This window comes from Eurytemora carolleeae, unplaced genomic scaffold (genome assembly GCF_000591075.1).
Source record: "Eurytemora carolleeae unplaced genomic scaffold, Eaff_2.0 scaffold1876, whole genome shotgun sequence".
NCBI lineage: Eukaryota > Metazoa > Arthropoda > Copepoda > Calanoida > Temoridae > Eurytemora > Eurytemora carolleeae.
The window spans coordinates 12605-27755 of record NW_019397761.1 but is presented as its reverse complement, the minus strand read 5'-3'; the positions used below and the strand labels follow the sequence as shown (position 1 = coordinate 27755).

The 15151-nt window shown below is 31.5% G+C and overlaps 1 protein-coding gene and 1 long non-coding RNA gene across 3 annotated transcripts; both read right to left on the bottom strand.

Moving 5' to 3' along the window:
• Positions 1-1135: 1135 nt before the first annotated feature.
• On the bottom strand, positions 1136-2586 carry LOC111715817 (uncharacterized). The gene is made up of 3 exons (XR_002768318.1): positions 2546-2586; positions 1616-1676; positions 1136-1268 (listed from the first exon to the last, which is right to left on the bottom strand). It is a non-coding gene; the product is annotated as an uncharacterized LOC111715817 (long non-coding RNA).
• A 2297-nt stretch (positions 2587-4883) lies between these two features.
• LOC111715818 (A disintegrin and metalloproteinase with thrombospondin motifs adt-1) lies at positions 4884-14599 on the bottom strand. 2 transcript variants are annotated; one of them, XM_023491197.1, is made up of 13 exons: positions 14505-14599; positions 14225-14285; positions 12216-13062; positions 11363-11624; positions 11089-11269; positions 10496-10589; positions 10052-10120; positions 9639-9747; positions 8686-8727; positions 8025-8107; positions 7357-7474; positions 6948-7063; positions 4884-5210 (listed from the first exon to the last, which is right to left on the bottom strand). In XM_023491197.1, exons 1-13 carry the CDS (start codon positions 14583-14585, stop codon positions 5138-5140), a joined length of 2136 nt encoding a protein of 711 aa, XP_023346965.1. In that variant the 5' UTR covers positions 14586-14599; the 3' UTR covers positions 4884-5137. The 2 variants fall into 2 exon arrangements, with proteins under 2 accessions (XP_023346965.1, XP_023346966.1); XM_023491198.1 differs by lacking the exon at positions 7357-7474.
• Positions 14600-15151: the final 552 nt, after the last annotated feature.

Sequence of the window (15151 nt, the reverse complement as noted above, 5' to 3'; positions counted from 1 at the left end):
AATCGTCGTTTTTAAAAGAAAAAAAATAAAGGGTAAAAATTAACGAACAGATTGTTTTCAACTTTTAAATACGAAAAAGTGTTTCTTACCAAGTAGTGTGAGAAAATCCTGACGTTTACCCGGGCCGCGCTTGGACGAATTTATTCATTTGGATATTTAGAGCAATGTACTTTTTCTTACAAAGTAAGTCATTATATGAAATTAAACTTATAAAAAGAAGATTATCACATAATAATGAAGTAACATGATAAAAATTATATATAAATTATATTTGATAAATAAAAATTATAAATTGAATGAAATTTTAAAAGGGACAGACCGGCTATGTAAGGTAGTTGAACTGAGTATGCAGTGTTGTGGACAAATTCTTTAGGATTCATTTGAGACATATAAAACTTTTAAAAAATCTGTAAATCCTGAGTTTGAGCGCAAAGTCGACGTTCAAAATCGTACTTTTGGGTGGATACTTTGCGCTCAAAATTTACATATCTTTAAAAAATTTTATATGTCTCAAATGAATCCTAAAGAATTTGTCCACAACACTGCATACTCAGTTCAACTACCTTACGTAGCCGGTCTGTCCCTTTAAATGAAAAACAACTCATGGAACAGAATAAGTTATTAGATAAAATAAGTTATAATATTTTTTTAAAAGCATAATACCTGGGCAAGAAGTATAAAAACAGGGAGTAACGGTAGAATTACTTCACAAATTTACATTTTTCATATTTAGTTTTTGACAATATTATGATACATATTTTGTGATGTAATTGATTGCCTAGATGCCATGTGTAGTTTCATTATTAAATTTAATTCCTTAGATTACAAGTATAGTTTCATAATTAAATCTAATTGCCTAGATGAAAAGTATAGTTTCATTATTAAATGTAATTCCTTAGATGACAAGTATAGTTTCTTTATAAAATATAATTGCCTCGATGACAAGTATAGTTTCTTTATAAAATGTAATTGCCCAGATGACAAGTATAGTTTTATTATTAAATGTAATTGCCTAGATGACAAGTATAGTTTCTTTATGACATGTAATTGCCTAGATGACAAGTATAGTTTCTTTATAAAATGTAATTGCCTAGATGACAAATATAGTTTCCTTATAAAATGTAATTGCCTAGGTGACAAGTATGAAGTTTCTGTCCATGTTCTGTTCCCAGATTGATTGTATAAAAGAATAGTTTCATGGCATGAGCTGACATCAAGGTTCCTGATTCAGAACTCTCAGAGACTTCAGAGGGCTCACGTTCTTCTTGCTGAAAAAATACAAATAAATTTTGATGAACCAAAACTTTTTTGAATTGTAGATTGTTCGGCGATAACAAATTAGTGAAAACGATTTTTCTCTTTAAGTTTTGATTTATAACACAACCTTTTTAATACTACAGGTTTACAAGCAAACAAAATAAACCTATTAATTGACAGCATATATGTGTTATGCGCATCCATGCTGTTTGAGTGCTTTGTATAAATAATTTATATACGAAGACGACTGTATCTTTTTTTCAGAAATAGTTTTAAACTTTCCGATTATGATGACAAAAAATAAAGGCAAGAACATATTTAACCCTATCCCTATTTTTGTAAATGTGAATAAATTTACCTTTTTCTCTACTGCAGCAAAGCTGAGTACCCCTGGAGCAAGAATCAACTGGTTGTCCGCCCTAGCATTGGTCAAATTTTACTCCCAATTCTATAGTTTAAAGGAACGTAATTCACGCACCCTTGACCCTTCAGTAAAAGTAAATTCAACCTAAAGTCTGACCACGTCAACCTTGTTGCACCGGATAGTCCTTTGAGTATCTGCTTCATTTATCCGATGCCCGGGTGATACAATACAAACTAGGACCGGAAAGGTTGATCCGGCTCGGAAATTCAAATGTATGTACTAGGGCTTCCCGTGGGTTGGCAAAATAATACTCTAATTTTAAGTGAATGCGCTGTACATCTTGGTTTGCAGTGAGGGCCACCCGCATTTGAATTCTCCGATTTGCAACTATGACCTTCAACCTTTTAGCCAGATTATCAAAGACAACATCCTTATTATTCTTGCTTAAAATTGCGTACTTCCAAACTTTACAGCAGAGTATTTGCAATTACAGGAATTAAGTCTTTATCACAACCTCAAATTTTTTAATCCCTATTTGTTGCATATTTAAAACTTAGATTATCTGATTAAACAGAGTTCATAGTTTTAAATACCTCAGGCCTACGACTTTGGATTGCAAGGTCAGAGGGTATCCAAAAGGACAGTTTGTGGCAAAGACTCAGTTCCTTTAATCTGGTTTTTATAAACTCGAATGGCAAATTTTTCATCAAAAGCACAAAAGATAGAAAAAAATATGTTTAAACAGTGTTTTGACAGAAACTAAGTTTGAATTTGTATTTTATCACTCTAATTTTAAAACACATCTTTTTAATCTTAATCTTAACAGTGACAGCTATAAAAACCGTAGATCTGCAGAAGCTGGAAATGAACGGTTGATCCCTAGATTTACAATACAAAAGTTCTCAGGGCACACAGTATACTTACACATCAGGGTGGACTTTTCCATGCATTTTCAAACCTTTCTTATCTAAACCAAAAACAATATTTAGCTTCCCTTATTTACTTTTAGGTTCAAATCTGATTTGTTTAAGGTAAATACGAATAATACAAATGTTAAATTTCTGCAGACATATTATATATATTATCAATTTGGACAAGTTAGATGCTTTGAAGTGTAAATTTGGATGCTATTATTGCGAACCTAGCATAACCCAACACTTGGAAATCTCTTAAATACAATTCGACTGTTGGAACGCATCATAAATGTTCCTTTTTGATAATATTAAAGCATCAAAACTGTCACAGATACAGATAGGTCACCATTGAAATACAAACTCATGTCTTAGACACTTTTTTAAAGACATATTCGCAGTCACAGTTCTAACTTTCTAAGTCAAAATTACATCAATGTCATACTTTTGAGACCAGATTATGTCTAAGACACTATCCAAGTCACAATTCTATATGTCTAATACTCAATTCAAGAGAAATTCTTAATTTGGAGACAGGTTTCTGTCTAAGACACATTCTAAGTCACAATTAAGACAGGGCCATATTGAGCCCAAATTATGTCTGAGAAGTTCCAACTTTTTCCAAGACTTATTATGATCACAACTATGACTAAGACTCATTCTGATTTACCATTGAAAGAAAAACTTATAATACACAAAGTCTTAGCAAAGTCTTTGATAAGACATAATTATGTCTAAGACACTTTTCTAGGTCACAACTTTAAGACACATTCTATGTCGTCACAATTCTAACTCAAACCCATGTCTAAGTCATGGAAAGACATATTCTAAGTCACAATTACATCAACGTCATACTCTCAGTCCATATTATCTCTAAGACACTATCTAAGTCACAACTATGTGTAAGACTCATTCTAAGTCACAATTCTAAGAAAAATTCTTACTTTCTAAGTCACAGCTATGTCTAAGTCACGTTCTAACTCACCATTCTATATCAAACTCATACTTGTCTAAGACAATTTCTATGTCAAAATTTAAAGTCACAATTATGTCTAAGACACTCTAAATTCTAAAACACTTTCTAACTTCCAAGTAACAAATGTGACTTAGACACATTCTAAGATTCAATTCTAACTCAAAATTCACAATTCTAAGTCTTACTAAGGTCTGAAACGCCGTTTTAGTCATAACTATGTCTAATTCACAGTTGCCTGCAGCACTTAATTTTGATCTAATTTTTACGTTCAACAAAATCGTAGAGCAAAAGCATAACGTTACATGCTATTAAAACTCTGTAAAGAGAATTTACAAGGTTGGTACAAAATCATAATATTTAAACATAATATTTTTCAAAATATTCTCTTCATGTCCAACTACCGTTTACAACTAACATCAGACAGAGGTTCATCAACATTTATTTATAAAACCCTCGACTAAACATAACAAAGTTTAACATCCAACTGATTTACAAAACTGGAGATTTAGTTTAGCGTAAGATGAGATTATCTATCTTTGATAAGCTTTATATTCCCAATAATAACATTTTTCAAGTAATTAATTTACCAAAAACAGATATTTAGGGATTATAGCTAAAAATAAGATAAAAATACACGCAACTAGTTTCAAATTAGTTTCAAAAATGAATGTGTACTGTCTGTGTTTTCATCACTCCTAAATTATAAAAATACACGTACTGCAAAGTAGTAATTGTTTATATTACTCCCATGAACCAAGACAACATTTAATCCTATCAATCAATGTATCTTAGCCAAAGAGAATAGAATATAAAGTAGAGGGGAATTTGCAGAATCCTTCGGTATGAATTTTTTCAGTCCCTTTCAGTCTGAAAGGGAGTTCAAAGTGTACAAATCATGTATAAAATGTTCACAAATTATATGCAGTAGAGTACATTAATATAGTATGTTCCCTAGAATATCCATTTCAATTTCAAATTTTTAAAAGCTGTTAAATAAACTTTATAAAATTAATTAGGTGAATAAAAAACATCATTTGATTTATAGTTATAACGGAAAATCATGTGAAATGATCATTGGTCAATTATGAAACCAGCTTATCTCATAATTTGGTTTTCTTTTAATATTAATTTTAGATTTTCATTCAAATGATGTTCCAGGGCCCAACAGGTTAGATAGCGCAAATATGTGAAGTACACCTGCAGTATGGAAACAGTACAACAAATATCTTAATATCTCAACAGAAACAAACATTTTTAGGTTTTATTATTTTCAAACTCTCATTTTTAACAATTTTATTGTGAAGATTAATAAATAAATTATAAATATTTTTAACAGTAATGAATCTATGTAAACAAAGAAAAGAAAAAGAAAAGAAAAAAGTATGGATGAATAGATCTAAAAACAAAAAAACAATAATCAATATAATCTTAAATACATGTAGTTACAACGTTTTAAAAGTTGGATTTTGGTGTTGTATTCAACAGTTTTTTTCAAAGTGCAAAAAAGCTGTTTAAAATCACAAATAAATAGCTTACAAATTTTAACAGTTTGAAGAAAAACATTTGGGTTTGGTATTGATTGTATGCGCTTGATGTAAACAAACATTTTTTACATTTTCTAATTTGATTTTAAAGATGTCGTCTGTTATTATTGTAATACTTCTGGGTATCAGTGTAGTTACTTGCTAAGCATAAATGGTTCCTAAAATACAAAAATACATTAAATTTTACACAGGCTACACAAAATAGTTGAATTATTATCGAGAAAAAGACGACATTTGGTATTTCCTTATGAAATATTACTTTATATTTTCAAGATACAGTGATAACCAGTTAACAGTGGAATTATCATCGTTCTTATTAGATCTTGCAACGGATGATAAAATTTCCCAAAAATATTCCGGGGCATTTTCATATGTAGATACAAAAATGTATAAAAATATTACTTATCAAATAGTGATGTGACATTACTCAAAAATATTAAAGAAGACAATCTGTGAGCACAGCTAGCAAAAAAAAATTTAGTCTATAGAAAAACATCGGAGCTGATTTGTATTTAAAAATTGCAAAAGTCACACCAGAGTCTAAAACTAAAGAGTGCGCGAATTTTAAGTTCGAGGTTAAAAGTTCTGTAAAATAATGAATAGCTATTTAAATATTAAACTTTCTCAATTTTAAATTTGAATTTCCCGGGAAAATCTGAACCAATCAGAGAAAAGGATTTACGGAGAATATTACATAACCATCGCTAATCAGCTGTTCTTACGTAACTGGAAACAAAACATACAACCGTTTTTGGGTTTACATCCAAAAATTAATTTATCTAAAACGTGAAATTTCTTTAACAAGGTTTTCATTTTTAAATATATCGTTAAGTTGAATGCCGCTTTCTCAGCTGTAGCTGAATGATGATTGAATAATAGACAAATAGGGAAAATGCAGGATTTCAAGATATATAATTTAAACCTCTGTTTAAATTTTGACTCGTCGATTTCGGCGAGTTAAATATTTAACCACAGGGTTAAATATTTAACCTCACGGTTAAAGTTCAGGTTTAAATTAAGTCAGAAGTGGCATTTAACCATGAACTTAAAATTTAAGTCAAAACTTTTCGTTCTTTAGTTTTGGACTCAGTTCAATACTTGCACGATCTAAACCGGAACAAGCATTTACGTTATAGACATGATTATTTGACCCAGCACGTTTTATACACAAATGTAGTCGTTCGGATATATACTTTACTAGCTTGGGAATCCAGCGCTGCCCAGGTTACTATAAAATACTCCGCCGTTTACCCGCACTTGAACGATTTTACCAGGAAACTAAATTTTCGCTATTAAAGCCCACTTACTCAACATTTAAGTTATAGATATGATTATGTGAACCAGCACGTTTTATGTTCTAATGTAGACGTCCGGATATATATTTTACTAGTTTGGGAACCCTGGGCTGCCCAGGTTACTATAAAATACTCCGCCGTTTACCCGCACTTTAACGATTTTACTAGGAAACTAAATTTTCGCTATTAAAGTCGACCTTACTCAAAATCTCAAAACCAAGCTAAGAACGTTCCCGTGGCTCTCTCGAGTTTCCCAATCAAAATTTGAGACAAATCGTTCCATGGGGTTCCTGAGTTATGAACTTATGATCGGACAAATAAACAGACAAAAAGAGATTACAACTTTATTACAACTTTGGGTACTCATTGTTACTTCCGCCGTTTACCCGCACATTGTCGTAAATTACGATTTTAGCTATTTTTCTCGATAAAAGCCTACCCACTCAATTTAAAACCTCAAAACCAAGCTATGAACATTCCCGTGGTTTTCCCACAATCCCAAATCAAAATTTGAGGCAAATCGGTTATAGGATTTTGGAGTTATGATCGGACAAACAGTCAGACAAATAGAGATTACAACTTTAGATATATATAAGATACCTGCAAAAATAATCTTGTGTCCCATCATTATGACACCACGTGCCGTCAGGGAAGAAAACCCCACGTGGTGAAATCCACTCCGATTCATCCTTTGTCTGACAGTATACAGAACAGGCCTAGAAAATACACACTATAGATAAATGAATAAAAAATAGCTCATGTAGGCAATCAACCCAAATTTGACTTTAAGACATCCAATGTTCACAACTTATTTAATTTTAAAATAGCTATCAAAGATCTGCGTAATTTGTATCTGTTAAGCTGAGAAATGTCATCTTATGCGCAATCTAAAAATAAAATATGACCTAAGTCATAAGACAAACCTCACGAAAAATAATTTAAAAAAATGCTAATTGATTTTGCAAAACTAAAAAAGAAATATTTTTAAATCAGAACGAACACACTATACCTGCCATGGTTTGTCTTCAGAATATTTTGCTGGTTTCCCAACAGGATTAAATTCGTCAAGAACAGAATAGAATTTAGCATGTTTTTCACACGCTAACTCTGCAGTTTGGGTTCTACTTCTAATATTGTATAACAGGGTTTAATTTAAGGTTTAAAGAGAACCGTTATTGATCGGCCAAGATCTGACTTTTTAAAATAAATAACGTCTGCAGTTCCTTTAATAATATCAAATACTATAGCTTAAGTGCCTGTCGTTGTCACGCGAGGAATTAAAAAAAAGATCTAAGTTAAAAAAAAAAAATTCAGCTAATTTGGTCCAGCCGTCCGGACAGCTATTGCTAACATATATAAAAAAATACATGGTGAGAGGAAAAAAAATGGATTAACGATGTTTTAGACCAAATTTTCTAAATTTCTATTTTCTTAGATTTTAGGCTTAAATTAAATAAAATAAAAATAGTTTTTTTTCTATGTTTCTAAGACATTTCTTAATGATTTTTTTTTTTATTGCCTAAAATCCAAACAACATAAAATTTAAAAAGATTTTGTGCAAGACATCGTTAATACCATTTATTTGACTCACCCTGTATATAATAAATTTATTTTTCAATCAAAATACAAATTTACATTTTCATATATGAGCGAAGAGCTCTATTATATAGTTAGAACCTGCGTGAAGATGAACAGCTCCTGGTTCCACAAAGATGAGCATCATCACACAGCTCAACCCAGCTCTGTGCACCCTCACAATCCTACCAGGATACAGGGGTCAGCAAAATACAGTGGAACTATTTTTCTTTTTTCTTTTCCTTCTTTTGATCGTAAAGTGTCGCTAAGTTGTTAGACATTGTTAGAAAAATTTTGCGAATTTTACACTCAAAATACTTATAATTAATCTTTTATCAATTTATTATTCAATAAAAAAAAAATCTATATTTATATTCTTCAATCCCTTTCTCTCTCTATTTTCCTCACACCCCCCCCCCCTCCAACCCTAGATCTGACCACCACCATTCATAAAATTCAAACTTATATTCAGTTAATCTTTGGTCGAGTTTAAGCATGAGGTATCACATTTGAAATCTGTTTATTTGTTTTTGTTTATTGTTACTTTTATCTTTTAATTCTTTTAAATTTTAAACATCTAGTATTTAAGTTTCTTATTTTGTATGTTTTCTATAGAATATGCCCTGAATATGGTTAAATAAACCGAAAATTTTGACAAAAAGAGTTTTTGTTTCGCGGATCTGAGAGTGTTAGATTTAGAAGAATTGTATATATATATTTCACTTTATTTTTAGTTTTTGATAAAAAAAATTTCAAAGTTTACCTGGTCCTCAAAACCTTCTAGAATCAAACAAACACGATCAACCTTTAAAACAATATTGATAACAAATTAGGGTTTTAATATTTTACTTTACCCCAGAATCCCTAAACCCATTCGGTGTGCATTAAAGGGAGTGTTCGTGAAAGATGAAAGGTGGTATAGGTTTACGGGGAAAAATAAGCGCTTTTGATCACTACTAATCTTACTTCTATCTGTTGCGCCTATAAGGAGAAAATTGTTAAAAACGAGTCACACCGAAGAACGTAGCGTCCGAACGTACAAATTCGGAAAGTTGCAAAAGTAGAAAAATAATCGCTGACTATTGTTTGTAATATCTGAATGATTTGTTTGGTATTAAATTGATTTGTTTACGATCCGAGTTGAATGTTGCATCTTTCTGAATTTGTATGGATGCCACATTCTTCGGTGCAGTGCAAGTCGTTTTTAACAATTTTCTTATAGACGCAACTAATTATAGAAGTAAGATTAGCAGCAATCAAAGGCGCTTATTTTCCGCCGTGAGCCTAAACCCCTTTTAATTTTTCGCGATCACTCCCTTTAAGTAACGATTTATTGTAGGGGGAGGGGGGCATCCCCCACTTCGGAAAATTGGGGAAGAAAGGAACATCATTTTTGAGAAAAATATTGGCTTATATTGGGGCACCCACCCAGCCGGCCATTTCATTGTTAATATATGAAAATATTAAAATTTTCGAATATTTAAAAACCATGTATGGACATAGAATATTAGAAATTTCTAGAAAGGGGTGAGGTCAATAGCTTGGAGTTGACATAATCACATTGTCAAGTGTTTGCATACATTCTTTAGTGAGAAATATACGAATTTCTCCACTGACAATGATCAGCCAAAAGTTGTTATTTCGACATGCCTCTCTACAAATGGAGGGCCACTTAAAATTACGTTTACAGTTCCTTTAACTAATGTATTTTCTAACCTCCTGGTAACCCGTAGATTTAGCCAGACAACCAGATCTACAAGAGTTCTTTCGTGCATAGGACCACTGAGCTGCTTGAATAGGAACACATTCACCCTGCTTGCACCAACTATAGATATATCAATGGACATCTTATTTCTTGGTTTGAAACCAATAAACGTCAAAAACACGGCTAAACCGATTGGATGCACTTTTAAGTGGAACTTTCATACGAGAGCTCAGGTTGAAAAATGTTTGTTTAATCTTTTTTCTAATGTTCTGATATTAAAAGTTCACAATTAAGGATAAAAAAGTCTTCTTTAACTTTTATTCAAATTTTTTTCTGTACAGAGAATTTTTTTACAACATGGGAAGTTACTGCAAAGCTCCCCCTTGAAGGTTAATGTTAAAAAAAAAATCTAAAAAATATTCACCTTGATCCGTCTCCTCCACATCTAGTCCCTTCTAGAGGGGGTCCAGTCTCTTGAACAGTTTCCCCATTTCTGCAAATAAAAAGTAAAAAAATTAATAAATAAAAAAATTTTAAAACATTGATTTTTTTAAAAGAGACTAATAGGCGTAATTTCAAGTGACCTTTCATTTTATAGAGGATCATGTACAACTTACAACGGTAGCCTTTAACCCTTAGCTTTGTCTTTGCAAAAATATCCTCTGGGTTTAATCTTAAAACTGATCATTTCTTTAAAAGTGACATACGGATTTCATTGTAGCGAGACAAAGAACGCATTTTACAGAATTCAACAAATTTTAAGATAAAAAACAATTGTTGTTAAGATAAAGATGTATAGGGCATTCCAATACTTGAATATATGACCAATTAAAATTGCGTGCACTGCCCCTTTCAGACATTATTTAACCTGCATTTAAGAACCTTGCAGTAATCTGCATCAGCTTGATTATTCTCAACCTCGGCCTTATCCGAGTCATGGAAGTAGAATTTGCACTGCTCATCTAAAGTTTTGTCATAAAATCAAAATATTATAATATATAAACTATATACAAATGTTGAGAAAGATAATCGATTGCTATAGGTTGTACTATCTGAATGATTTGTTTGAAATTGAATGGTTTTTTTTACGGTCTAAGTCGTATGTTGCAATTTTCTGAATTTGTAAGGGTGCTAAGTTATTCGGTATGAGACGTCTTTAACAAGTTTCTCCTTATAGACGCAACAGATAGAAGTAAGATTAGTAGCGATCAAAAGCGCTTTTTTATCGCATTAGACTATACCCCCTTTCATTTTTCGCGAACACTCCCTTTAAACCCCCGGTTTGTTTGAAGTTTAAAGAACCAAATTGACTTTTGGCTGCTCACGCAAGTTTTACAAAAAGACAACAAAACAGGAAGGTTACACAAAATTCATCATTCTTTTTTTATTAACCCACTACAAATCTAATCACCACAAATGTCTTTGAGAAATTACTTGATATAAACTTAATTCTAAACTGACCTGCAGCTATGAAGTGTCCAGGTACACCCATCGTATTGTTGTGATCCCATTTTAGTTTTTCATGCGGTCTGTCATACAAACAGGAGAGGGATTCAGATTGGAGCAATTTCTGTGCACTGCATTTAGACCACTCGGTCTGTCCACGGGACCCTCTGGTTGCAGCCATAATGAACCCATGGCTCTAAATTTGCAGCATTGAAATAGGTAAAGACAATGCATAATCAAAAACTTTAAATATAAAATCTAAACCCAATTTACAAGATAAAATTAATACCTCACATTCATTATTGAACCCATCGTGTGACATACCAAGCGTATGTCCAAGTTCATGTGCAAGCGTGTATGCCGCACTGAACCCTGAAGTTGGATAATTGTTTCCTAGTGCTCCCCACACTCCAAACTCAACTGCCAGACATGAGATATCAGGATGGCACATTGATCCTGTTCTTGCCAGACCAAGAGTATCGTACGTCTTGACGCCATTGCTCTGTCCCCATATGTCTTGTCCACTTACAAGAATCCCTATGTCCCAATGCCTAGGATTAGAGATTGCCATAATTCACTTTTTCATTTTGTTCGTTCATCGCTTTCTTTTCAATCGTTCAATAAAAAATTTATATTGTTTGTTCTCTAAACTTCTATTTCTTTTCAATCTTTCAATCCTTCAATATAAATTTATATTGTTTGTTCATAAAACTTTTATTCATTTTCAATCTATTTCGTTCGTTTTCTCTCTGTCAGTAAAATATTTTGATTAAAATCGTTTGTTAAAGAAAATGGTTTGTTTAGTGTTTGTTTTGAATATTTGTTTGAAAAAATCGTTAGTTCAGTACATAATTATTGTTATTTTAAAAGTTTGTTCCAAAAAGTCAAAAAAAGAATTTCGTTTTTTCCAAATCTTTTGGAAATTTCGTTTGTTCAGTAAAAAGCTATCGTTTTTAAATCGTTCCTTATTGTTTTGTTTTCATTCGTTTTTAAAAAGTGATAATTTCATTAATTTCTGTGAAAAATCCATTACGTTTGCACATTGTTCATTTTTTCTTATGAACGACACCCTTTTTTGACGAAAAATTTTGTTCGTTCTCAAACGTTTTGTTCATTCAAAAAAAAACTATGCCCATCTCTACCTAGGATTTGCTTGGTCGTCTTCAGGATTCATAACCGAGTTGTAGTTGCAGAATGAGGTCAGCAACGCTACCCTTTCTCCATCATGGTTCTCAAACTGTTCAGTTTTTTGAATTTCCAGATAAACAATCATTATATCAACAGTTTGTCCTAGGCTTTTTACTTGATACAGAGCTTGAACTTGGTTTACGTAAGACAAGAGAAGTTCTTCTATTTCATCATCACTATACACTGATGAAAACTTGTTGTATGCAATGTGATCGAAAAATATTGCTGTTTCAATAAGCTTGGGGGTGGAAGTGTCTGACATTTCAGTTTCAAATAGTTCAATGTCTAGAATAGTATCATCCACCTCAACCTCCCAATCCGAAAAAGCTGTAGAATCATGAGAATCAAAATTAGGGAAGGTTGCTCTTTTGACAATATAATGTTCATTGACTAAAACCTCCTCATCGCCCCCAAAAATGTTCAAAACATTTGTATTTCTGAACAAAAACAGCATGCTCTTCAGCCGATCTGTAAGAGGAGTCAGCTCAAAAGTATCCTCCGGTGTTGTTATAAAGCCCATGAATTTGCCTTCAGTACAGCTGGAGATTGCAGCTGTAACATTTTCATCAATATGGATCATTTGACAGCTCAACAGTTTAGAATTTACTCGTTTCCGATTCTCTTCTCCATTTTCCCCCATATAGACTACACTAGCACGTTGAGATACGAGGTTATCATTGTTTTTTAGATTAAGTTTGACGTTGATATCAAAAGCTTCAAACATATACTCATTATCATCAGTTTCACTGCCAACAAGTTTTCTTAGAAGATTATTAGTCTTCTCAATCTTCCGTAGTGAACCTTAAAGAAAAAAAGTAAAAAGTAAAAAATTATTTATTTATGAAATATAACAAAAACACAAAATTAAGTGTTTCAGGAGAAAATATTAAAAACGTCTAATTGTACAGGTTGTGGGAATATTCCCCCAATTCTAAAAAATATAAAAGTAGAAATAAAAGGAATCATGCTTTTTTATTTTAAGGGAGCGGATTTATCTAATGATTTAAACAAATACATTTTGTCATTTTTGTTGTTGTAGCCAATAAACGTCTACACGGCCAAAACAATCAGGCCAAAATTGTTGTTGATGGTTTATGGTTAGTCAACATTTTATTTTTAAAATCCCCCAAAAATAGAATTTCATATTTTTCTCAAAATCTACCAGTGAAAAAAAAATCCAGGAAATTGTTTTAATCTTATTTTATGAAATTCATTAATTTTTAGGACTCTTTGCGTCCATCTTTTATTTCAATCTTGAACATTTTCTCTTTGTATACATTGTGAAACAATAACAAACAAAAAAATTCTTAGATTTTCAAAATTTAATGCAAATAAAATTTTGTTGGAGAAAATTTTTTTAAATTTTGATAGTCTATAAACCTTCCCTAGGGAACGTTTATTTATATACATCCTTAAAGACGTGGATACAGACAAACAAACACCCAAACAAGCAAAGTATATACAGGGTGTCCCAATAAACATGGGAATTCAGTGACGAATTCGATATCGTCTTTGTAAATAATTCTTTGATTTAGTATAGTGATCCCTACTGAGAAAGCTGTAATTTGTAAGAGTTTCGTCTGCTATGTTCACATTATGTTTGTTTATGTTTTGACTTCATACGGTTGTACTTAGTAAAACAAGAAAATTGTAGTTTACAAACAGAGTAAACTTGTCCGTCTTCACTCTTCATCTTGCGGAGACATTATAGACACATCTTTACAGTCTTTTACTATTTTCATTAAATAAACTCTAGCAGACATAATAATATTATGGCTTTTGAAATTAGGTATTACAATGCTAATTTATAACAAAGACGATATCGAATTCCTCACTGAATTCCCATGTTTTTTAGGACACCCTGTAGATAGATATCTGAAGAAAATGGATCAGCAACATTAATATTATAAACTATAAATACTCGAAGCACCAATTAATCTTAATGATATATTTATGTACGTACCGAGCACGTAGTTCTTTTCTATTTCTTTGTCCGTTGAATCACCAAAGTAGAAATGTCTCTCCTATTTAGTTACAAAAAAATGTTTGAAAATTATAAAATATAAGTATTTTTTGGGTTTGATTCCTTTAAACAGAAAAAAAGTTCCACATAAAGAAAAATGCTACAAAATCTAGTTTCGCTCAAGAAGAAAGAAAAAGTAAACATCAAATTTTAAACGAAATTACATAAAAATTTAGATCACTTTCATAAAAAAAATTATTTTTCTTTATTTCTTTATTACCTCATTTGTCATGTCTTGATGTAAACTGATGGATTTTCCAAGTACATTATCCAGTCCGAAGACCAGCAGAAGAAAAATCATTTTTTCTTAGCATATTAGCATGAGAGTTTTTTTCAAGAAATTAGTCAATTGTCCGCTTACAAATTTCAGAGAAAAAGTTCAAAAAATACCAAATTTTTGGGATGTATAAAGCTTTAAAATTTACAAAACAATTTTACAGGTTATAAACTAAATGAACTAAAGCAAGAAACCAACTAAAAAACCTTCAAATTGATAAAGCTAATTTTTGGACTGATTCTTTGGCAGTAATTTTTTTGTATTAAATACTTTTAAATTGGATTCAAAATCTATATTTATCACAAAACATCCAATAAAATTAGATCAAAAAAGATAAAATTCGCCAATTCTTTAATTCTCCAAGCTTGAAATGAGTGATTTTGATTTGTTCAATATTTGTTAAGGTATGACTGCAACAACCTTTGTGAATGGTTGGTTTAATTCCAATATTGATTATGTTAACAGTAAGCGTATGTTAAGCAACCCTCCGTGCAATGTCCAATTCACAAAAGTATACCCTTAAAAGCTTTGTCTAATCAAGTATAAGTTATATATCAATGTTCATCATTTTGAAAACTGAGTTGCGCATT

Excerpts from the sequence above, each read along its gene's own strand:
- LOC111715818 (XM_023491197.1), bottom strand. The coding sequence starts at position 14,585 with ATGATTTTTCTTCTGCTGGTCTTCGGACTGGATAATGTACTTGGAAAA. Across the intron at positions 13,063-14,224 it reads AGAAAAGAACTACGTGCTCG|GTTCACTACGGAAGATTGAG; the intron begins GTACGTACATAA and ends TTTTTCTTTAAG. Across the intron at positions 10,121-10,495 it reads TGCAAGGTTCTTAAATGCAG|AAATGGGGAAACTGTTCAAG; the intron begins GTTAAATAATGT and ends TTTTATTTGCAG.